At 46.1% G+C, this 25,050-nt stretch overlaps 1 protein-coding gene across 1 annotated transcript; it reads right to left on the bottom strand.

The window, feature by feature from the left end:
- Window positions 1-143: 143 nt before the first annotated feature.
- LOC120401186 (b(0,+)-type amino acid transporter 1-like) lies at window positions 144-24,535 on the bottom strand. Its single transcript, XM_039530840.1, has 6 exons — window positions 23,792-24,535; window positions 11,742-11,875; window positions 5,860-5,989; window positions 3,369-3,493; window positions 2,633-2,720; window positions 144-377 (listed from the first exon to the last, which is right to left on the bottom strand). The coding sequence occupies exons 1-6, from the start codon at window positions 24,533-24,535 to the stop codon at window positions 144-146; spliced, it is 1,455 nt and encodes a 484-aa protein (XP_039386774.1).
- Between the last annotated feature and the right edge of the window lie 515 nt (window positions 24,536-25,050).

Here is a 25,050-nt window from a genome sequence, read left to right as displayed (position 1 = left end):
TGTTTTTGTTCCATTTTCTTCCAATCTACTTAATGTAGTTATTCTGCTTCCCCTATGAACAAGCTATTTTGCACATATATCTCAAACAAATATGGTCTTCAGTATTGGAATAAATAAGTAGGAGCAGCCAACAGTGTAGTAAATCAGTTCGTGTTCTTAGCAGTAGGGGCAACTTCCATGAGCAGCTGGAGATGCAAAGTGACTCTCTGTAAAAACTGGGGATGGCGTTTGTAATGAACTAATGGGAAGTAAACAATGATACCACTAAGGATGAATAGGATGACATAGAGGAACTCGATCTGCGGTTGGTCGATGACTGGAGCCAGCACCAGGTACACAGATGCAATCAGCACAATTATTGGTATAATAATTGGAACCTGTGAAAGCAAAACATCTCTGTAAAGGACCATATATATCCTGGGCCTGACCCTGTGAAGTTCTGAATGCCCTCCCCCTCCCTGGAATAGCACTTTCCAGGAGACACTCAGCACCTTGCAAAACTGGGCCTTTGGGCCCAAACTCTTCAGCCAGCCATTAAACCTGTGTGCGCATGTTCTAGGTACACTGAGGATTATGAACACAGAACCACAAATCCTCTAATGGTGTCTGACTGATCACTTGTACTTGTGTAATGCCAACAGACCTGGTCATCGGCAGGCAGGATCGAACCTGGAACAGCTGAAGCTTGGTGTACAGCCTAAGGCTGTAGCAGACTCATTAATCTCTAGAACAGGGGTAGGCAACCTACGGCACACATGCCAAAGGCACACTCAAGCTGATTTTCAGTGGCACTCACATTGCCCGGATCCTTGTCTGGGGGGCTCTGCATTTTAATTTAATTTTAAATGAAGCTTCTTAAACATTTTTAAAACCTTATTTACTTTACATACAACAATAGTTTAGTTGTACAATATATAGACTTATAGAGAGAGACCTTCTAAAAAACATTAAAATATATGACTGACACGCCAAACCTTAAATTACAGTGAATAAATGAAGACTTGGCACCCCACTTCTGAGAGGTTGCCGACCCCTGCTCCAGATGGTCTAGATGCCACTAGAGGGGGACAGAGTGCCACACCAAGCAGATAGGGGTTACACATGCACCAAGTAGCCTATTTCTGTAATTTTTGCCTTAAAAATATTTAATCCAAAACTTACATTTAAATTAAGTTTAAATTGAATTTAAATTGAATTTAAAATTTCACCAAAGACCTGTAAATAAACAAGAGGGAATAATCCTGCACTGACAGGGAGATAGGTTAGATGCCCCAATTGTTCTTTTCCATCTCTAACTGCGTGATTCCTTTCTGAAAGTAGGGTATCGAACTGCCGAGGGCAACAGTGTTGTGCTTGTTTAATAGGGAGAGCATGGATGGGACCCTCCACAGATCTCCCTAGCCTTACTGCTCAGCAGCACTGCTCTGCCTGCCTCAGCCCCTGCTCACTCCCAACTGGGCCCCAACCCTTCTAGCAAAATTCTAATAAAAACTCTACTTTTACTTGGGGTGTGAAAATGTTTCTCTTGCAGACAATGGTGTGTCACAAGGACAGATCCTTCTATGGCCACTGTCATGTTAGCCAAGGTCAGGGGACCTCAGGAGTTAGTGACATGAGTTGCTACAGTTTGAGCTAAAGAGACAAAACTATCAAGCTAAAAATGGTAACAGGTCCATTACCTGTGTGAACTGAGACTCGGGAGGCACATAAAACACACTGAACAGGGAGTTGCACTTCCACTGTTTCATCCTTTAGCCAACAACATGGAATTTGCTGTCTTAGTTTCAGGACAGAATCACAGGTAATAGGTGCCTTACTGGGACTTTTCCATCACCCTGCCAGTGCAGGGCCATGCTCTATTGTACCGTCACTAGTGCTTTGTCAAGTCTAGCTTTAAATATTAAACCTGCTCCACGCCTCATGGAGAACCCCAAAATCTACGCATTGCCCCATCCCAAAGAAAAGCCAATGGATTGTGAATGGAGCCTGCTCTGTGTTCTCTTTTTCAGTGAACCCCTCTATGCCTAGGAACTCTCCTTTCTAAAGAGTTCCCCGCCTAACAGGAGAAGCCCTGCAGCACATCTTCTCTGGAGCTGCGCAGTCCGTCGGGGCACTGGAGAGAGGAACAGGTGACTCCAGAACAGGACCTCATAGGGATCCCATGAGCTAAGCTGTATTTGGGAACCAGTACCCTAGGAAGCAAACATGTGCCCCAGCCATGGCAAAATGACTCAGGAGCGCCTTTTAGAGGGCTCCTGTTCCTAGATCGTCTTCTCACAGATTCGCCTGCAGAAGGGGATGACCCATCCCAGGAGTAGCCAGAAGTAGCTTTTGAGATCAGAATCTGATTTTATTTTCCTCTCCCATCCTTAAAAAGAAGCAGTGTCTGAGATCCAGGCCTAAAGATAAACCTTGCCTGGTGTGAAGGGCAGTGTTTTTTTTTTAATTTTTTTTACATACAATACATGTTTAATTAGCTTTAGAGCAGTTTCCTCGCAGGTAGCTATCTGTCTCCATAGTACACTAATGTTCAGTCCTTCCAGATGGGATTAAAGAGAATATTTGGTAAAGTCTATCAAGGGTGCAACTTCATTCTCACTTCCATGGGCAACAATTTTTTATTTTTTTTTACCTTATATGATCTTGGCAGTTCCGGTTTCTTAATCTTTAAGTACAGGAGACCAGCAATAGTTGTGCCATAGAAAAGCCAAGCTGTAAAACTGCAAAAAAATAGGTCACTACCATTGAGTTCAGGAATTAGATCAGCTGACTGTAAAAGCATTGTTTTCAGATAGCAACTGTGTGTATCTTTAAGAAAGTGCACTGCTTAAAAAGGAAAGGAATCATTAACTTTAGTACAAAAGAGCCCCTTTTAATTGTCCTAAATCCAACACTTAACATACACTCCATTTTTCTCACCTACAGTGATCAAAACTTTAAAATGGAGAAAATATCATTAGTCGTTGGAACAATTTACCAAGTTTGTGGTAGATTCTCCATCACTAGCAATTTTTAAATAAAAGATTAGATGCTTTTCTATATATGCTCTAGTTCAAACAGGAATTGATTCTGAAAAATCCTATGCCTGTATTATATAGTGTCAGACAAGAGGATCACAGTGGCTTCTTCTTATAATCTATGAAAACAACAGGTATGGATCCATTTGTAAATTACTATGAATCACAGCAGCATTCACATGTCACAAATTTGTTAGTCACACACTTTCCCTTCTTCTCTCCCCCACCCCTGGCAATTGTTAGCTAGAAAATGATAACCTGAGCTAACGAAGGCAGCAGGTAGAGAGAATGTATTAAAAATGTAAAAACAGATTCTGGGAAGGGGAGGGGAAATGGAAATATTAACCATACCTGAAGAAGTTTACTATGCTGCTGAAGTTTCCTGGTATTATCATTATTAAAGCCATGGCTGATGTAAATATCAGAGCAGGGGAAGGCGTGAGGCATCTCACATGAGCCATAGACAGAAAATCTGGCTGAAAGTCAAAGCAAAGGGTAACAGACAGACAATTCTGAAATGCATACTCATGTTCCCATAGGCTGCAGTGGGAGTTTTGCCTGAAGCACGCGTTCAGGTTTGGGACCTTAACCAGCAGCTAAGCACTGTAATTAAAAAGCAGTTCTACTCTGAAGGGTGTAAGCATGGAACGCCTCAAGGCTATTTTTATCATGGCTCAATGATTTCCTATCAGATTTGCTCAGGCTGCAAATAAAAGAGGGGATTCTGTCAGTCTGTAGCCTCTAGCTCAGTGGTTCCCATACTGGAGTTCGTGATCCACTGGGGATTCACAAAATGTTACAGGGGGTTCTCAGGGAAAAAATTCCCTAATGGCAGACAGAGCTGTCCCTAGGGACCCTGGGCAGCACAGGGTCAGCAGCGCAGAGCTCCTGGACTTCCAAGAGCTAAGCAGATCAAAGCAAGCATATCTATCACGCTGAGGAGATTTAAACTTCAAGACTCCTTATAAGAAATGGAAAGGGAGGTGGATATTTTTTGCTGTTTTTAAAATTAAATAGGCAGCTAGTATTGTTTTTTAAATTATTATGAAGAACAAGTTTAAGCTTTGTTGTTTGCCTGGACTGCTCGAGACCTGAATGCTTGTGTAGGAGGAACTCTTTGAGTTGGCTTTTTAAATACCTTCCTGATGTTTCACATCTGATACTCCTTGATAAAACCTAGGACCCTTGTCTTATAACAGACTTATTCAAAGTGACACAAGCTACGAAAGTGAGAGCTTGGAAGTGTGTTGCCATTTTCATAATGTAATAAAAATACTGTCATGATAAATGATAATTAATAATAAATAGTGTGTAATAAGCATGTCATAAAAACGTTTGTATTTCCAAGATCACTACTTTTATAATTTATACTCAGGTCAAGGAGAATATTCCTGGAAATATTAATTTTTAGGAGGGGGTTTGTGAGACTTGACATTTTAGTGAAAGGGGTTCAGAGGTTGTTAAAGTTTGGGAACCACTGCTCTAGCTGGTACCTGAAAGCCAAGTCAGATTCTTTCTGGATCATTACTCATCATTAATAATAAAGATTCTGAAAGCAAATGCTGCCTTGTTCCATCTGGACAGCCTCATTGTTCTCCAGCTCTGCTACTTTCAGTTACTTTCCAATAGGACTTGACATCAGTGGGACCATTTGGGGAACTAAGCATCTAGAAACGAAAGCCTGTTGAAACCAGCCCCCAAACAACCCCTGATTTGTTACAGAATGTGGGGTAACTTGCTAGCCTTTCCCTGGCTTGGTTCTGAATGGGAGGGTTTCAAGAGAGCACTCTGTCTAATTTCTGAAATGAGTATAGGTGCTCAGTTATAATACTACCCTACTGCCTGAAAAGCGGGGTAATGGCATACATTCTGAACTACCTGTTAATGCACATGCTCGGAGCTTTCAGATCCCAAACTGCCCAGAGCATCATATGCAGCCCAGAACTTTCTATGTATGGATGACACCATCTTTCATTTCTAAAAGGAGCCATGCGACACATAACCCCCTGAGTTGTTTGCATGGGCCCAGGCATTTAAACACACTGAAGAGTCCATGAGCTGAGGCCGTAGGGGATGCAGAGTCTTACACTTATGCAGGTGGGAGGAGAAATGAGGGAGAGCAAGAACTATAATAGGGGGGTGCTAGAAGGAACACAGCTTCCCTGCTAAGTGCAGAGAAAGAGCTCCCCTTCTTCTCCTTGGCATAGGGGTCAGCACGCCCTCACAGCTCCCCTCCCCTCCGCCCCACCCTGTTTCAATTTACTTTAACCATTGAGAGAGACCCTTAAGCGGGAAAGACTTTGAGACTATGTCTACACTCAACATTTTTGATAGTTCCCCTCGACCCCACCCCACCATTGATCTAATACATGTGCAGCTTCAGCTCCAGCAATGGTGTGAGCACGAATGTAGCCAATGTGCAGGCATTTCCACCACAGTAGATGACCTGGGGGTAAAAAAAAGCCCACACCTCGTCTGCACGCTCTGTTGCTGGTGCTCAGAGCCGCACCTTTCCACATGCAGACAAACCCGAATGGGGAGAGTTTATGAACAATGTCTGATTCTGCATCACCTCCCACTTCAGCTGTGGCTGGGCCAGCAGCAACTGAAGAGTCAATCCACAGAGTTTTCTAAAATCCTGCAGCAAAAGGGGAGTTAGGAGCTAATATTTCTAATGTGTGTGTTTTTAAAAAAACAAAACGGACTGGGGGGGGTCAAACAATGAGGATGTCTTTATATATCAGTAAATGGCTCAAAGCAGCTTTTTCCCTTTTTTGCTTCATGTGCCACCATTAAGGGAGAAATAGCACGAACCTTAAATAGACAGTTTCCACTCCCTTACCATATGGCCTTCTCTTGAAGCAATATAGCACACACGGCCTCCACTGAAAAACGTTCCGTTCGCTGACCCAAATGAAGACAGCGCAACTGACAATGAGATCACCCAGACCCAGCTGCCCAGGACTTTATTCCTAAGTGACAGGAAAATAAAACAGCAAAGCCACAGATCATGCAAAAGCAAATGGTTTTAAACATGACAGAGGAAGACAATCAGTCTCTCTCCCTTAATTCATCTTTAACTAGTTGTGCAATGCTGTGGCCAGCAGAGGCCGTCATCCTGACCAACTGGAAGAATGCCCTTAAGGAATGGTAGTTCATGTTTTTTTATGCCGAGGATTGAACCCTGGATTGCATTCATTCAAGGAATGCAGTGTGACTGTCACACCATGGGCCTGTGTTCGCCGTCATTGAAGTTAATAGCAAAAGTCCTATTGATTTTAATAGGAGTAGGATTGGGGCCTCTTGTTTAATTATCTAAAGAGGCAGGAGAGAAATCCTGGGAAGAATGCTGACGTGAAACCGAAGGTTTGTCAGAGGTTTTTTTAAATTATTATTATTACCAAAAAACAAACAAAGAAACAATGAAACAACAACCCACTCAAACATGCATTAAAAGCATAGTTCTTTAAATCCACGTGTACATTTCTCAACACCTCAGCATTAGTTACTGCCCTGTTGCTTTATGATTCCAGAGTACATTCTCAGAGACATGCTAAAGTTGCATTTCTTTGAGTCCAGAAAACAGTTTATGGATTGTCCAAGGAAGGTTGCTAAACACAGGGGACCTGATTCTCCTCTCTCACTGGGGTAAAACAGGCATGACTCCATATCAGTCAATAGAGTTAGACTGGTTTAAAATCAGTAAGAGGATAATCAGAACCATAAAAACTGGGGCAGGCTCCATCCAGCTTGGCGTTCCCCTAATGAACCAAATGTAAGGTTGCAGAGGTCTCTGGAGGCAGATGCTGGGATGATAGCCTCTTGTTCCTGCCTATAAACTGGTACTTAAAACAAAACTAAATTCTACCTTTGGGGATGATGGAGGGTGAAATTAACAATAGTAAATGTATTACAACAACATTGGCCTGTCAAAGAAATCACCATTTGTGTGCATTTAATGGACCAAAATCCCAGATCCAAACATCTTCAGAGGGTTAAACTAAATGATCCTTGCGGTCCTTTCTAACCCAATCATTTTATGCTTGAAATCTCAATCTGTATTTTGTGGTTTGAACCCATCTGTACCACTGTAAAGAAAAAGGGAGAGAGAAAACAATGTGTCTGAGGGGGAGCGGGCGGGGGGAGACGGGGACATGGCAGCACTTGCGGCAGATTGTATTGGAAGCCACTAGATTTGGATTATACTTTCAGCCTGGCTAAGGCTCGGCCACCCTGTTTCAGTCTTGTCAATCCCAGGAGTTCAAAAATCATGAGTTAAGTCCCTTCCAAAATACGAGATGAGCTTACAAATCATAATATAAAAAATATTAAAAGGGAGAAGGGTGTTTGCCTTCTGGTTTTTGAGCCTTTATTGTTCATCATTTCAAGCTTTTCTCTGAATTTAGGAGGGCTCCACCTTTAAAAAAATTGAAGGTGAGGGCCTCACATAATCCCATGACTCCAGAAGGTGGGGCTTTCAGAAAAAATCCAAATATCACCAGGCTTGCAATAAAGTCACAAGAGTTGGCAACCCCACTGGTCTGAACCTAAAAAATTGGCAGCTGCACTTTTGGGGCTCTGAAAATGAACTTCAGGTGCAAATCTGAGATGCTTTCTCAAGGTGCAACCATTTAGATTTGCATTGCATTTGCTACCCAATTGCTGACTCAAAAGAAATGCTGAGGCAGTTTTGTGGATGCAAATTATACCCAAAGGGAGACCGTGCTTCTGAAATTTCAGCCATAATTATCTGAGGGAGGACAAGAGTTCAGGAACTCCTAGCTCCCTGTCCTGTGCTCTGGCCACTAGATAATGCATTTCTCTAGCAGCTTTTTTTACTTTAACCAGCAGTTAACACGTGACTTTCGGAGTTCTTGCACTGCTGCTGGAACCTTCACTCATGCTCCATAAGCATCTTGCCCTACCCACTTCCTGGTCACCTTGGGCCTCCCCCTCCTCCCTCAGACATGCACTGCACCCACCTCCTGGTTTCTGGGGCCATGTTTCTTCCACAGCTGTGCTCTCAGGGTGAAAAGGTTAGTCAAGCAGGAGAAGGAGGCAGGTTATAAGACAGAGAACTCACAAATAACACGTTAATCAGGAATGACAGGAAAGGAAGTGCAGAGAAAGTTCATGCCCCCAGAACTTAATGGGGTTTTGTAACTGGTTTGAGCAAAACACTGGTCCTTTGACCTCCTGTTTTCAATTATATTAAGGGTTATTAACAATGCAGTAAGAGCATAAATGAGTTCTTAAAACCTGAGATGTTGTCTCATACCCCTAGAAACAAAGGTCCTGTTGAATTTTAATAAGAATAGAGATTGCCTCAGTGTTTGTGGCCAAAATTTGTCCTCCCATCCCATGAACAACTTATTTAGAAGTGTGGTGGATTCTCTGTCATTTGAAGTCTTAAAATCAGGGTTGTATGGCTTTCTAAAAGATATGCTATATCTCATCCAGAAGCCAGGGGCTTGATGCAGGCATCACTTGATGAAATTCTATGGTCTGTGTATGCAGGGTGTGGAGAATGAGGGAGTGATGTGTTGGCTTTTTATAAATATCTTTTGTACCTCAGATTATCTGTTTAATATTATCCTGCCTAACAGCAAGGAGTTCAATTTAAGGAAGTTGTTAGAGTGGGGACAAACAGGAAATGAAACAGTGGCACTATCATGGAGAATGCTAGGGGTCCTTGAGGAAACTGTGGGGAAGATGTTAATGGAGGGATACCCCCTGCTTGGCTCCAGCCAGGCTAGAATGGTTTACTTTTCCCAAGGCAAAGCCTAGGCTCAAAGAAGAATACTAAACCATCGCAGGACACAGGCCTTGAAAAGAGACACAGAGTGATCAAGTTGGAGAGGCTGCCCAGGGAATGTCAGTGAGCAGCAATAAAAGGAGACACATGGAAAAAGACACAGAAGTTGCAGCAAGCAGGCCAGCTGCTTCTCCTGTCCTAGAGGTGGATGTAACTGGGAGCTTGCAATGAACAGGTAAAGGTGTTTTGGAGTGTGGGGGAGACAAGGCTCTGCTTTGAACAGGGGGTTGGACTAGATGACCTCCTGAGGTCCCTTCCAACCCTGATATTCTATGATTCTATGATTCACCCCTGGCTTCCTGCGATTTCACTGTGACTTTCAGCCGACCAGTAACACAGAAGGTTTATTTAGACGACAGGAACACAGTCCAAGACAGGTCTTGCAGACAACAGGACCCCCTCAGTTAGGTCAATCTGGGGTGGGGGGGCAGGGAGGCCAGAGCCCCGTTGAGAGGCCAGAGCCCCATCTGGGCTCCCCTCCTTTTCCCCAGCCAGCTCCAAACTGAAACTCCCTCCGCCATCTCACTCAGCCTCCCCCGGCTCCTCCCCCCAGCCTTTGTCCAGTTTCCCGGGCAGAGGTGTCACCTCGCCTCCAACCCCCTTCCTGGGTTCTCATGTTAGGTGCTCAGGTATCCTCCCTCAAGGAAAGTCTCCCATCCCCAATGCCGCCAGTCCCAGCAAAACTCCCCTGCAACCTTCCCAGGTCAATACTCCCCACTCAGTATTCAAAGAACACATTAAGAACATTCCCCCTTCGTCACAAAAGGGAAGGGGATTTATTATTTTTATGAATATTGTGCATGCTCTGTGTGTTTATTTGTATGGAGTTAGATCAGAAAGGGGGATAATAGGGGAATCTAGCTGGAAAGGTAACACAATGGCCTGGACAGCGCACATCCCAACAAACACTCAAACACAGTGGCCAAGTTAACAGCTGTGGTGAGGCAATTCTTGTACCCGACCCTGGTGACGTAGCCATGTCTACACTACGGGGACTATAGAGACTACACTACAGCACAGAAGCTATGCCGGTGTAACCCTGTAATGTAGACACAGACAGAAGGGGGTTTTCTGTCGCTGGAGGAACACCACCTCCCTAAGCGATGGCAAATGGGTCGATGGAAGCATTCTTTCATCAGCTGAGCTGCATCTACACCAAGGATTAGCTTGGCATAATGACAGTGCTCATTGGGATGGATTTTTCACATCCCTGAGCGCCAAGGTTTGTCGAGCTAGACCACCCTTATGCAGTTTTGCCAAGGTTGGGAACCTGGAGATCAAAAGATGCTGATCAGTTACAAGATCCGCCCTGCAGGGAGTTGTCAGCTGGCGCAGGCTGACACAGACTGACTGAGAGTCAGGGTCTGCAGCAAGCAGGCTGTCGCTTGGTCCCCAAGTGAATGGGGGACACCAAGGCTAAGTCATGGCTATCTGGGGGCTTGAGGGAATGCCAAGAGTAGGTAAGACAGTACGAGGATAGTTGTCTTTGTTGTCCGAAATCCATTTCTCTGCATGCTGAGAGCCTGTTGGCAAATGAATCACGCTTTGTTCTCAAGAAGCTGCTTCTGTCACTGCACACTGTTAATCTCCACAGGCTTCCAAAGGGAAACTCTTGCAGGTGCCCAGCCCATTGGGCCTACTTGGTAACACGGTTGATGACAACCAGGGGTCATAATCCAGAGACCCAGTTGGAGAGTGTTTGAATTGTGGGTCTGTAGCAGGGCGACAACTCACCCCTGCGGTGCCTCCGGCTGATCATCCAGGGAATTAGCTCACCAGCCTCCAGAGCGCCCTCTGCAGGCCGGCGTCTCGCCTTGCCGCTGGCCCCGTGTCCCTCCCGGACCCCGGTGCCCCTTCTCTCAGGGTTCTGCCCCCTGCAGTACCCCACAGTGTCACTGGGTCTCCCCTCCCCGGGGAACCCCCAACCCCTATCCCCACCTCGCCTCAGTCTTTGGCTACTGCCAGTCACCGTCTAGCCCCCGCTCACTGGGGCAGACTGCAGTGTAAAAGCCACTCATCATTGGCAAGGGGGGTTTGGACCTGCTGCCTCTGCCTACCCTTGGGCTGCCCCTCTGCAACCCCAGTATCCCTTCCAGCCTTTGTCAAGGCCTGCAGCCTGGGGCTTTCCAGGCCAGAGCTCCCCAGCTCCTCTGGTCTTTCCCCAGCCCTGCTCCAGTCTAGGTACCCTGCTCAACTCTCAGCAGCCAGGCCCATCCCTCTCAACTCTAGAGAGAGACTGTGCCTGAGTGCCAGCCTAGCCGCCCCTTTATAGGGCCAGCTGCAGCCTGATTGGGGTGTGGCCCCAACCGTGGCTACTTCCCCAATCAGCCCAGGCTTTGCTTCGCAGCCTGAGCCCTATCCCAGGGTTGGCTTTGACCCTTCCAGGGCCGGAGCAGGCGACCACCCCGCTACAGGGTCCCATTCCCAAGAGAAGTGGAGGCACAGGCCTGTTACTTGAAAGGGGTGCACTAAGGGGGTTGGAAAAGGGTCTAAGAAGACACAGTTTACCCAAGGCCTGAGCCAGAGTCCTGAATAGATCAGACTAGCCCTTTCTGGTCTGTGAGCCTTTGCGTGGCATTATCTCACTCTACGGGTCCATCTTGGTGGTACTGTGTTTATCTGGCTTGGGAGGTGCTCTGGAAATCTTTGGGCTGATAAAAATATAAAAAATAATCCAGTGCTCTAATAATAATACAGCACTTTTCCATCCGTGGATCTCAAAGCCTCTTACAAAAGAAGTTAGTGTCATTATCCCTATCTTACAGGTGGGGAAACAGGTGAAGTGACCTGCCCGAGGTCACTCAGCAGGCCAGAGGCAGGGCTGCGAGTAGCACTCAGTTCTCCTGAATGCCAGTCTGGTGCCCTAGCCACTGGGCCGCAGTGACACTGTTAGTACACACATAGCTCACCCCCAGCTGATGGCCACAGCGCCCGAAGACAGAAGTTCGGCTGGAGACAGGGCTGCGAAGTAGCTCACGTTTACCAGCAAGTATAGGCATGTCACCAAAGGAATGGCAATCATCATCGCTCTTGGAAGGTTCACCTAGGGAAGAGATAAAGAAGGATGAGCTAAGGGCTCCAACACCGCGGTGGATATTTACAGCTGCTTCTTGCTGATGGCCAACTCACTCTGGAATTGAAATCTTCATTGACAATTAATGCACAGCAAAACCTTTGATAGGGTGAGTGTGGACATGGTCACATGTACATTCTTGTGCCATAACCTATTTTATTGAATTCCCATGACCCACTGTAAAGCATTTAGCAGCGGCTATAACAGAGTTCCTGTGTCCCTGTGTGCCTGAGCATTTGTTGACCAGCACGCTGAACAGAGATAGGGACTGAAGGGAAAGGGATGCAGGTTCTGATAGGGCCCGGGTGGGAAAAGAACAATTTTATGACACTTATGGATACGGTTGCTTAAAGACTGAAACCCGCCCCACTTCCCTCTCTTCCACTTCCTGCCCTTTGCAAATGGGAGTTGCATGGAGGGGGAGGAGAGGTGGTGGCTTGGGTATGGATCCGGGAAGGGAAAGGGAACCATTTGTTGGTCCAAGGAAAGGCAGAGCACTCTATTCTCCCTGTGACCATTGCAAATGTTTATTACCATTCCCAGTCCATGTGGCCTCTCTCTACACTGAGTCACTTTGCAGAAGCGGGGAGAAGTGGGGGTGAGTGAGGCATCCTCTCTGGCAGTACCGACACAATGCCGTATCCCTTAGCAGTGGAGAGGTGTTAATCCAAAGGTGTAGTGAAGAAAAGGCACTTCTGTGGTTTCCCTGTCCCTTTCAGTGCTGCTCACTGAACACAGGGGTTGGACTTTCTGGTGATGCGGGGGAAGGGGGGATGAGTTCAGGGGTGAGTGGATGTTTTCTGTTGTTCTTTGTTCCTTTACCATGGGAAGGAAACTCTGTCTGCTAGCTAGTCAATTTCCTCTCAAATTTCCACCCAGCCCTGAGGGCATAATTCAGCAAATATTTGGTGCAGCAGAAATTCAAGCTGGTTCCCTGGGTTTAACAGCAGGGCAAATGGGCGTGGTCCAGCTCCCTAGTTCACCAAACTCCTCCACTCAGCGATAGTGGGGTCACCCTTATTAGAAACATCTCTCTAGCATAGGTGGCCGGGTGCCCTCCACAGTCTTTTCCATTCTGGTATATTCAGGACTGCTATGTTCTCCAAGCGACGGGCAGCCTTTAAAGAACAGAACGGTGACTTGTACCATGACCCCTGAAAGAAACGAACCCACCCCACACGCTGTAAACATTGCATTTTAATAAAAGTAAGGGAGGTATCCTACCATTTTAAATCTCGGCTGCTTCCTTGTGGGCTGCCAAAGTAGTATGAAAGAAGGGGGCTGTAACAGCTGCATTGCCTGGATTCTAAAAAGTATCAATACTGTGGCCTTCAGCAGTACAGTTATGTTATGTGAGGGGATTTAGGTTCCTTCCAAGATAAAAATGAAATATAATGCTACCCGGGTCTTTGTCATGGCAAGACATTCTGCTGCTGAGAGGGAACCCATTCTGGTGGTAGGGCAGAGGGGCACCCCAGACATGTCAAGGACTCTGGAGGACCTGCCTGTTGGTGTAGACAGGAGTCAGGGGCAGTTGGACTTTCCTAGGGCAAGAGAGGATCAGGCTCTTAGGCAGGATGAGGCATTCCTGCAAATGGAGACACAGCACGGGCAATGGGAGTGTGCACAGAGGAAATAGACTCAAGCACTCATACAGCCCCTAGTTCAACTGGTAGCGTAATGTTTTCAGGGCCTGCCCACTGCTGGGGGCACTGCTCCTTTACGGGAACAGGCAACACCACCTCTTCCTTCTCCAGCAGCAGTGAATCTCATCTCCCTCCCTGCTGGGGAGGGGCATGCTGGATGCCCAGCACTATGTCCTCCTCAGTCACCAAAATCCCCTCTTGAAGGAGCCCGGTCCAGTCCTAGTACAGCCTGTGTTCGGCCTCCAGACCCCACACAGGAGATGTCCCCATTTGTCACACCACACAATAGTCCACGGGCATTCCCCCTCTTCTCAAGGAGAGGAGAAGGTTGTGGAGATGTCTTTGCATAAAATAATTTTTGCCCACTTGTAAGGGAATTTGGCTATGGGGGGAGGGTGATTTGTTCCTGTTACAAACCGTTCTTGTTCCACGTATATATGTTAATACAAGGGTCTTAAAGTCCCGGCCCGTGGGCCATCTGTGGCCCAAGAACCTCCCCACTGCAGCCCGTGGAAACTTTTTAAAAAGTTCTTTCATCTGGCCCTAGTAGCTGCCGGCTGGGAGGAGGGAGGGTGGGAGGGGAGCGGGCAGGAGAGATTCACATGCCCCTCCCCCCAACATTGCTCCATCCTGCTCCATCCAACCCCTCCCAGGGGTTGCACTCGGCAATGTGTCATTCATAAAACTTTTGAGGTCTGTTGCCTGGGGGACATGCACCTCGGGCAGTTTGGCTACCTGCAAGCAGTTCCCTATCCCTGCTGTTGCTAGCGGAGCCGTGACCCATGCAGCCACGCTGCCAGCTCTGTCTGCTGCAGGCACTGTCCCCCGCAGCTCCCATTGGCTGGGGGAGAGTGACAGAGATACCATTACTAGTCGCCAGGCAGAGTCAGCCAGGCCGGCATGAGACCAAGGTAGCGAGGGAAAAGAGTGGGAAACAGGCTAGGAGATGGCGTGACTCATAAGGCTCCAATAACAGCGGAGGGGGCATGTTGCCTCCATCCTCCCTCCCCGAGCGCTGACTCCATGGCCAATGGGAGCTCCAGGAGCGGTGCCTGCAGGGAGGCAATGTGCCTGGTGCTGGCAGATAAAATAAGGTGAAGATAAGAAGAAAGGAAAGAGGTTCTTTCTAGCTGTCGGCACTGCAGGTCTGTGTAATGAAATGGGGCCCTTTATTTACTTTTTTACCCACTGTCCCATGTCATGTTGGTAGGCTGTGTAGGAGAAGGCCATCTCAGCAGGAGCATCAGGAGGCACTGAACCTGATGGGAGCATAATCCCAGACACACAACACAGGGAGGGTTAGAATCACCCACTGCCCCATCTCTTTAGGGTAGTAGCCAGGCTCCTCACCACCTGCATCTGACCAGTGGGCAGACCATGACTGTGTCTCCTCAGCCGCTTTTGTGCCCAGCAAGGTCCTGCTGTCAGCAGAGCATGGAGTGTGGGAAAGTGGAGCAGGAACTGCCTTATGGTAGGATGGTCTTGGTGAAGGTGCTTGGTGGTCCCTGAGAGACTTTATCACCGAGTACAAACAGACTAACTCATGCGTGAACTGCAAAGGTAAAGTTGCTGTTTTAAAAGACTACAATATCAAACGACATTACACAACGAAACATGCGCAGCAATATGATAAAAGTCAGGGAGAACACAGAGAGAAGATGGTCTTACCATTGAAAAAAGAATTAGCGAAGCAGCAGCAGCTTTTTCAGAAAGCGAGAAAAGAGTCAGAGTCAGCAGTTTTGGCAAGTTATGTCATGAGTGTAACGATTGCTAAAAGTGTGGGAAGCCATTTACTGATGGTGAATTTATTAAACAATGCTTTATTAAAGTCAGTGAGATCATATGTTCCGATAGGAGAGAGGTTTTTCAGCAATATCAGCCTAGCAGAGCGTATTCTTGAGCTCTCTAAAGATATCGATGGGCAGCTCATTGAGAAAAGCACAGCTTTCCGCGCATATTCAATCACAATTGACGAGAGTACCGATTTGGTTGACAGTATGCAGCTTGCCATATTTGGGAGAGGCGTTGATGAAAACTTGGCAGTAACTGAAGAATTGCTCAACTTTTCCACAATGCGTGGTAGAACAACGGCCAGTAAAATTTTTCACTGCCTCACAGAAGCACTGGAACAATACGGTCTGCCATAGCACTTGTTAGCAAGCTTAACCACTGACGGGGCCTCAGAAATCATTGGTCAAAAACAGGGCCGCCCAGAGGATTCCGGGGGCCTGTGGTCTTCAGCGGCGGGTCCCGCTTCGGCGGTAATTCGGCGCCTGGGGGTCCTTCCACCCCGGAGCTGAAGGACCCCCGGCCAGCGAAGACCAGGAGCAGAAGAAGCTCCAGGGGCCCGGGCCCCGCGAGAGTTTTCCGGGGCCACCAGAGCGAGTGAAGGACCCTGCTCCAGGGGCCCCAAAAAATTCTCGTGGGGGCCCGGGGCAAATTTCCCCACAGGCCCCCCCTCCCCTCCCCCGGCAGCCCTGGTCAAAAAAATGGATTAGTAGCACTAGTACAAAGAAAACTGGCCGAGCAAAACTCTGAGCAACCAATAACATTACACTGCATCATTCACCAACAAGCACTGTGTGGTCAATCTTTGTAATCTGATAATGTCATGTCAGTTGTTGTGAAATGTGTGAATTACATTTGCTCCAGGGGCTTGCAGCACAGACAGTTTCCTGCTTTCTTGGAGGAAATTGAATCTAAATACGGTGATTTGCTCTACTTCACTGAGGTGCACTGGCTAAGCAGGAGTTCTACTTTAAAGAGATTCTTTGAATTGAAAACAGAGGTGAAAAGATTCATGGAAGAAATTAAAATGCCTGTACCAGAATTTGAAGATCACAAATGGATGACAGATCTTGCTTTCCTTGTTGACGTAACACAAGAGCTGAATATCCTAAACCTGAAGCTGCAAGGTCCAGGTCAGCTGGTTACAGCAGTGTATGATAATCTGAGAGCATTCACAACTAAACTAAAATTGTGGAAAAATCAGATTTCTCAGGGGAATCTCACTCATTTCCTAGCATGCAAGTCACTTGTGGAAGAGCTCAGCTCTGAAATACAGTTCAGTGGTTCTGAATACACTACTAAACTTGACTTGATTTTGTAAGAATTTGATCAGCCATTTTCAGATTTCAGAAAGCACAAAGAAAGCTTCAATATGTTTGCTAATCTGTTTTCTGTTGATGTGGAAACAGAACCATATGATTTACAAATGGAACTCATTGATATGCAGTACCACACATCTTTAAAGACTAAATCCAGAGAAACCAAGGATGTCACAGAGTTCTTCAGACAGCCACAACATCTTTCCCAAATCTTTATAAAACCTTCAGAAAAATCATGTCCTTGTTGGGTAGCACTTACATTTGTGAGAAAAAAATTTCCACAGTGAATATAAACAAGTCAAAATACCAAAAACAACCTTCTGGTGCACACCTTGCTGCAGTCCTGAAGGTTTCAACTGCTCAGTCACCACGGCCAAACATCAACAAACTGACAGAACTGAAGCGTTGCCAGGTGTCTGGCAAACACTAAAAACTCTCTGGCAGGTGAAGAATTGTATAAAGTTGTATGACAGTTTTATTATTTCTAAAAAATTCAAAATAAAAAATACAATATAAACATTTTCTTTTCTGCACACCATCTTCAGTGACGGTATTGGCCCGCTGGGAGGATTTGAGGACTGGCACTAAGGTAAATTGAGTTTGAGACCCCTGCGCTGCTTCCCCAGTGACTGGTAGGGGAACATGGGCCCATCCATGCTCCGGGTATCAGTCCAGGCACTCTCAAATCAGCACCATCCTAAACCTTGCTGCCATTTTCCTGAGCCTTTTCCTACTCCACCCCATCAGGCTTCTGCTCCACCCCCTTGTGGTTAAACCGTTCTTTCAGGGCCAGGATCCTAGGGCTTCTACTCTTCCCCTGGGTCTCCTCCTTTCCCTCTCTAAGCCCAGAGCATAACCACAGACTTCCACAGCACTGCCTCCTTCTGCCCTCTCTTCCTGCCCTTATACCAGCCCTGCCTCCTCCTGCCCAACTGGGCTTCATCCTCAATCAGTGCTTGCTCATCAAGCCTAACTCTCCCTCCTGTGTGGTCTACCAGGTTACTTAACCCTTCTTGGGCCACATTAATCATTGCCAGGCTTGTGTGGGGTGAATACTCCAGCACACTCCCCATAAACCGACCCCAAACAGAGCAGTTAACATGAAACAAAAACATTGCTCCATTAAAAGTCTCCGCAATGCAAAACCATGACCACAGGTGTTAACCCTGAGGGTCCTCCCCCAATTGTCTGCTTTCAGTTAGAACATTCACTGCAGGGGATCAAAACCTATCAAGGTATCCCTTGAAGTGTGTGGCAATGCTCTACTGCGCTTGTCAAACAGTATTAAGTTGTCATAATAGTGTACCCCGACACAGTCCCAGTTCACCGTCTGACTCCTCATTATGCCATTATGTGTGAGCATCATGAATTTTGCTGGCCCTCCAGGAACGAGGACCAGTGTGCACATGGGTGAGGGTTGCCTGTATAAGCTTGGGAAAGCAGTTCTGTCTTGTGCCCACTGGCTGTGGAAGTATTCCCATTGAGCCCCACATAGTTTATACAAAGCAAGCTCACCATGATAATCCAAACCCCATGGGCCACACTAGCATCCAGATGGGTCCAGAGGTATTGCCCAAAGGCGCATTTCACTACCATTCTGTAGCTACTCGGTCTGTAGTTTAATTCCCTTTTTCTTGGGTCAGAGATGTCGGGGTGAGGCTTCATGAGCCATGGTAGGAGTGGGTACGCAAAGTCCCCAGAATAAATGTCGGCACAGAAGCACCATACGTAGTTACATTGTTTTGGAAGAATAAATTCCCGTCTTTCCCTTGAAGTACAACCCCAATCTCCGGAGCACCCTGGCATCATGGACCTTCCCTGTGTGTCCAGAGTTTAAATTCATGAACTAACCCCGGTGGTCCACCAAGCCTTGAAGAACCAGTGAATAGTAACCTTTGCAGTTCACATACTTACTGGCCCCTTTTAGTGGGAAAAGTGTAGGGATGTGTGTTCTGTCCATGGCCCTGCACAATTAGGAAAAATCATCCTCTGAAATCCTACTATAATTTCAGAGACTTGCATTATGCCAACCACGCATCGGTAGATTACAGCATTGACAGCATGGCATATCTGTACAACCACCATCCCAACAGTTGACTTCCCAACCCTGAACTGGTTGGCAACTGACCGATAGCTGTCCAGGTGTTGCCTGATTTTCCTGAAAGGGAAATAGCCATCCGCTTCTGCACTGGTATGGGTTTCTGAGATCGAGTGGTCTAGCCATGGGGGCTTGGTGCAAGCTCCTGGCACAACTGAATGAAGGTCTGCTTCCTCATTCTGAAGTTCTGAGGCACTGGTCATCATCCCAGGATTCCAGCATGATGTCATCCCACCACACTGTGCCACTTCTCTGGGACCAGAAGTGGTGGCCCACTCATGGCATACCATCATGATCCCAGCATTCAAACCATCCATTCCATGGGACCTGAGTGGATTTTCATTCCCCCTCTGGGTCAGCCATCTTCATCACCTGACAGCTCTCTGAACTAATTCCATCCACTGTCCAGTACTGCACCCCATGAACATTTGTCCTGCGAGCAGTAGCAGAAGCAGAACCACATCTTCCTGGACCTGTTCCATACCTCCAACACAGTTTGGCAGAAGGGAAAGACGAGTGGGAGCTAACGTTGTCAAGTGCATGGAGGCGGGGTACAGTACCAGCGTCATGCAGCAAGGTGGTTCTCAGAGTGTGTCCAGCAATGCATAGGACTCTGGGATACCACTAATGTCACATACCAAAAAAGGGCAGTGCAGATGCAGATATATGCCTTTGCACAGCATATACCAGTGCCCAGCATGGCATATGTAGACACACATCATGGATACGGGATACACAGTATATGCACATGTAACCCTGTACACTCTTAAGTGCAGATGTAGCCAAAGTGAAATCATGTTTTTCACACAATACCTTCACAATGGACTCAGTCCTGAAGTCCTCACTCAGGCAACAATTCTATTGACTTGAGTGAGTTTTGCCTGAATAAGGACTGAAAGACCGGGCCTTGAATGCAGAAGTTCACTATAACTGTCCATAACCAAGGTCCTTCACTGGGACATTCATGTATAATTGTTTGCTTCCCCAACCATGTGCTTACAAACTCTCTTTACAATTGTGACTGCCAGGGGTTGGAGAAGAAGGGATCAGGAGTAGAAGTGAGGGGAGCAGAGGAAGACCACGGTCAGGAGCAGCCTTGTGTGTACCATCAGTGCCCTCACACCCACTCTTATCTATCTAGGTATTTAGATAGATCCAGAGGTGAAAGGAAGCCTGTCTGGTCTGGTCCAGGGTACCAGCAAGAGCCGGTACACTGCCAACCATACCAGCTTCCCCAGGCCAGCAATTTAAAGGGTCTGGGGCTCCCAGCAGCGGCCGGAGCCCCTGGCCCTTTAAATCTCCACCCGAGCCCCAGGCCACTGCCGCCGCTGCTACCCCAGGGCTCCGGCAGCGGGGCTCGGGTGGCGATTTAAAGGGCCTGGGGCTCCGCTATGGTAGTGGAGGCTGGAGCCCCGGGCCCTTTAAATCACCACCCGAGCCCCAGGGCTCCCGAATGCCTTTGGAGCTGGTAGCTCCGGCAGTGATTTAAAGGGCTCGGGACTCCCAGCCACCACTACTGCAGCTGGAGCCCCAGGCCCTTTAAATCTGGATTTCAAGGGCCTGGGGGATTTAAAGGCCCAGCCTCTTCCAGTTGAGGCCCCCCACCCACCCTCCACTCAGGACTCCGGCGTACCAGTAAGTCCTTTAATACAAGTTACTTTCACCCCTGGATAGATCTATAATCAGAGTAGCTGGCACCACTAAGTGTTTAAAATACAAATAACAATATCAGTCTCATCCGTCCTTCCCATCCTGTAGGAGAATTAGCTTAATTTGTTTAGAATTGTTTTATTTTGTGCGTGTGTGTGAGAGAGAGACTGTGTGTGTGTAAGAGAGAGAGAGACCAGGGGGTGCAGCAGGTGCTGATACAGAATTAAAGTCTGCAGAAGCAGGGCTGTATCATGGGGAAACTCCTGCTAGAGAGACTGTATGCTGAGGAACAAAGAGGAAAGACATCTGCACCACAGATAGTCCCAATTTTGGAAATACCTCTGTGATTCCTCCAAAGGACCACACAGACACATGCCAGTTTGTCCTGGTCTGAACCAAAGAGTTAGTGTGACCAGTAGCTAGTTCAGGATTTGCTAACTGTGTTATACCCTAATGACATGTATTGTTTAGTGTAACATTCTCACTAATTTATGACTTTCATTCTATCCCTGCCCTGGGAATAAAGATCTCTTTTGTTTTCAGAGCGCCTGTCATTCTTGGAATGATATCAAATGTTAAATGCCTACATGGCTCTTATAGCTGCACAGACAACACTTGCTCCAAAGCTTGTGGTGTAATGTTTGTATGTGCCGACTCCTGTGCCATTTCACAGGCCTATCTGAGACAAGATGGGGGTCAGTTACACTTATAATTATTATGTGTATGGCAATAGTGCCTAGAAACACCAGCTGAGCTCAGGGTCCCCTTCAGCTAGACATCATACAAACCCATAGACAGCTCCTGCCTTGATTGATTTACAATCTAAATAGACAAGACCGACAAAGGGTGGGTGGGAAACAGAGACATAGGGAGGTGAAATTACTTGCCCACGGTTATACAGTAAGTCAGTAGCAGAGACAGGAATAGAATCCAGGTCTCTTTGAACTTCAGGCCAATGCCCTACCCACTAGACATACTATCTCCCAACATGTTCTCATAAAATGTCCCTTATTTATTGGTTAGTTTCTGAGGGTCCAATTATGACTGAATAATGATTTTCCAAGGGTGCCATCTGTTTAGCCACAACTCTTTAAGATTACAAGCTATCATTTCCCACCAGAAAGTACTCCTTTCCTAACGGAGAAAAAAATTATAATTATATTGTCAAGTGAATAATTAAACCAAGCATTTACAAAGATGTATTGTACTTTAATCTGCTGCATGACTCTTGATCATTTTAACGTTAGCTTATCTGCTGCCAATCCTGAAGACCACCTGTTTTGTTGCATCATCCAATGAATGTTTCCCTGAAATTGCTGAACATTCAACACGTCAAAGGGTTAGATCAGATTTAGATCACAGCTCATAGGTGACAATTAGCCCTAACTGTCCTATGGAGTTTTGTGATATTAATACTTGTCCATTGATAACTGGACTGAGAGCACGGTGAGGATTTTTGGCCTGTGTTATGCAGCAAATCAGATTAGGTGATTGCAACGGTTCCTACTGGCCTTAACATCTATGAACTATCAAATACTAAACACAGGGGGTTTTACTGAAGATATCACAAGTGGAAAGCACCTGACCAAAATTCTTCCTGTTCCCACATGTGCTGTGGAATAGTGTGCTGTATTTCCGTAGATTGTCTCCCTCCACCCTAAAGGTGTCCGCCTTTCAGTGTTTAAAATTCGTTGGGTAGAAGTGCTGTGTAATGTAAGATATTCATTGTAATTTAAATTACCATTGAATTGTGCACCTTCTATTAGATCTGTAAATTTGTTTGGTGCTGCACTGATATGAAATATGCTCTGTATACTTTTGCACTCACGTGGCTCCATTCAACCAAAGATTGGTGACTATTTTAATCCCCAATTTATGGAGAGAGAAAATAAGAACATAAGAACGGCCATACTGGGTCAGACCAAAGGTCCATCAAGCCCAGTATCCTGTCTTCTGACAGTGGCCAATGGCAGGTGCCCCAAAGGGAATGAACAGACAGGTTATCATCAAGTGATCCATGCCCTGTCACCCAATCCCAGCTTCTGGCAAACAGAGGCTAGGGACACCATTCCTGCCCATCCTGGATAATAGCCATTGATGGACCTATCTTCCATGAATCTATCTAGCTCCGTTTTGAACCTTGTTTATAGTATTGGGTTTCACAACATCCTCTGGCAAGGAGTTCCAGAGGTTGCCAGTGTGTTGTGTGAAAAAATACTTTCTTGTGTTTGTTTTAAACCTGCTACCTATTAATTTCATTTGGTGGCCCCTTATTCTTGTTTTATGAGAAGGAGTAAATAACAATTCCTTATTTACTTTCTCTATACCACTCATGATTTTATAGACCTCTATCATATCCCCCCTTAACTGCCTCTTTTCCAGGCTGAATAGTCCCAGTTTTATTAATCTCTCCTCATACGGAAGCCGTTCTATACCCCTAATCATCTTTGTTCCCTTTTCTGAACCTTTTCCAATTCCAATATATCTTTTTTGAGATGGAGCGACCACATCTGCACGCAGTATTCAAGGTGTGGGTGTACCATGGATTTATATAGAGGCAACATGATATTTTCTGTCTTATTATCTATCCCTTTTTTGATGATTCCCAACATTCTGTTTGCTTTTTTGACTGCCGCTGTACATTGAGTGTATGATTTCAGAGAACTATTCACAATGACTCCAAGATTTCTTTCTTGAGTGGTAACAGCTAATTTAGACCCCATCACTGTATATGTGTTAGGATTATGTTTTCCAATGTGCATTACTTTGCATTTATCAACATTAAATTTCATCTGCCATTTTGTTGCCCAGTCACCCAGTTTTGAGAGATCCTTTTGTAGCTCTTCACAGTCTGCCTGGGACTTAACTATCTTGAGTAGTTTTGTATCATCTGCAAATTTTGCCACCTCACCGTTTACCCCTTTTTCCAGATGGTTTATGAATATTGTAAATAGGACCGGGCCCAGTACAGATCCCTGGGGGACACCATTATTTACCTCTCTCCATTCTGAAAACTGACCATTTATTCCTACCCTTTGTTTCCTATCTTTTAACCAGTTACAAATCCATGAGAGGACCTTCCCTCTTATCCCATGACTGCTTATTTTGCTTAAGAGCCTTTGGTGAGGGACCTTGTCAAAGGCTTTCTGAAAATCTAAATACACTATATCCACTGGATCTCCTTTGTCTGCATGCTTGTTAAATAAGGCATAGAGAAGTTAAATGGTTTGCTCAAAATCACAAACAAGTCAGGGACACAGCCCAGCTTGCTTGGCTCCGTGCTTTAACCACTAGACAGTATTGCCCCTCTCATTAACTTTAAAAAAATCAAGGGTGCTATTTGCAAAATTAAACAAATAAAGTAAAATCAGTATAATTCACTCACTTCAGGCTTCCTAAGTTCCTCGGTCACGAAATTCAGATTGTTCCATCCATCGTAGGACCACAGTCCCTGATAAAATGCCACTCCAACTGGCCCAATACCTGCAGTTGTGTTTTGAAAGGCATCCTGGAAACTTTGCGTGTGTCCATTGATGAGCAACACCACTCCGCCTATCACGATGACCAGCAAAACTAACAGTTTGGCCACTGTAAATATGTTCATAATGGCTGTGGCCAGCCTCACATTGAGACAATTAATGATGGTTAAAAGCAGGATACAGCTAGCAGCCGTACACTTGACCACTACCTGAGGGGTTGAGCATCCTTGGTAAAATGGAGCAACAGCATATTCGGCAAAGCTTAAAGAGATACCTGCCATGCTGGCAGGCCTTACCACGATGATGGAAGTGTATGCGAAAAGAAAAGCAGGAAGCGAGCCAAAATTCCTTAAGATATAAATATAGTCCCCCCCTGACTCTTTAATTATAGTCCCAAGTTCAGCATAAGACAGGGCTCCAAACATGACCAACAGACCACAAGCAGCCCAGATGATGAGAGCGCCTGCAGGGCTACCCATATGGTACAGCACCCACTCTGGAGACATAAAGATCCCAGACCCTATCATGGTTCCAGCAATTAACGACACAGCGCTAATCAGTCCAACCTCTCGCTTCAGCCTTAAAGTCCCCATCCCTTCACTCGGATCTGCAGCCGAACTAGAAGAATCTACTGTCCTCCTTTCCCTCATAATGGAGCTGTTCGTATATGTTGCTTCAGAGAAGATATAAAATAGCAAGACTCGGTGTTTCAGGTAAGGACTGTCTCAATCCTTAAGGTCACAGTTAATAATTACAGCAGTTAAGTTACTTCAGATGTTACTGTTCAGTGATTTATAGACTGTCATGAGATATATAAACTTTTTTGTTGCCTTCCTTTCCTTTTATTACCATCTTATGATGTGTTATAACACAGTGCCGCGTTACCCTGTTTCACCCTGGCTCAGGTGCTGAGCCTCTTTCACTCCCATTGCAAGCTATGGGAATGGTCTGCCCTCAACACACCAGAGGAGGCGCTCAGCACCTTGCAGGATTGTGTAATCCTGATTAGCTTGCAGTTTTGCATGATATATGTCTGTGTAAATCCAAAGAGAAGCTGCAGACAAGCTTAATTCCCATACAAATATGCACTTTATTCTCTGAGGCTGATTAAAAGTCGCTATTCAAGCAATTTTCAGAACTGGTACTGTAGACCCTGCATGCTGCT

This window comes from Mauremys reevesii, linkage group 3 (assembly GCF_016161935.1).
Source record: "Mauremys reevesii isolate NIE-2019 linkage group 3, ASM1616193v1, whole genome shotgun sequence".
Classification (NCBI taxonomy): domain Eukaryota; kingdom Metazoa; phylum Chordata; order Testudines; family Geoemydidae; genus Mauremys; species Mauremys reevesii.
Note: the sequence above shows the minus strand (reverse complement) of the source record. Positions and strands in the feature narration are given on the sequence as shown.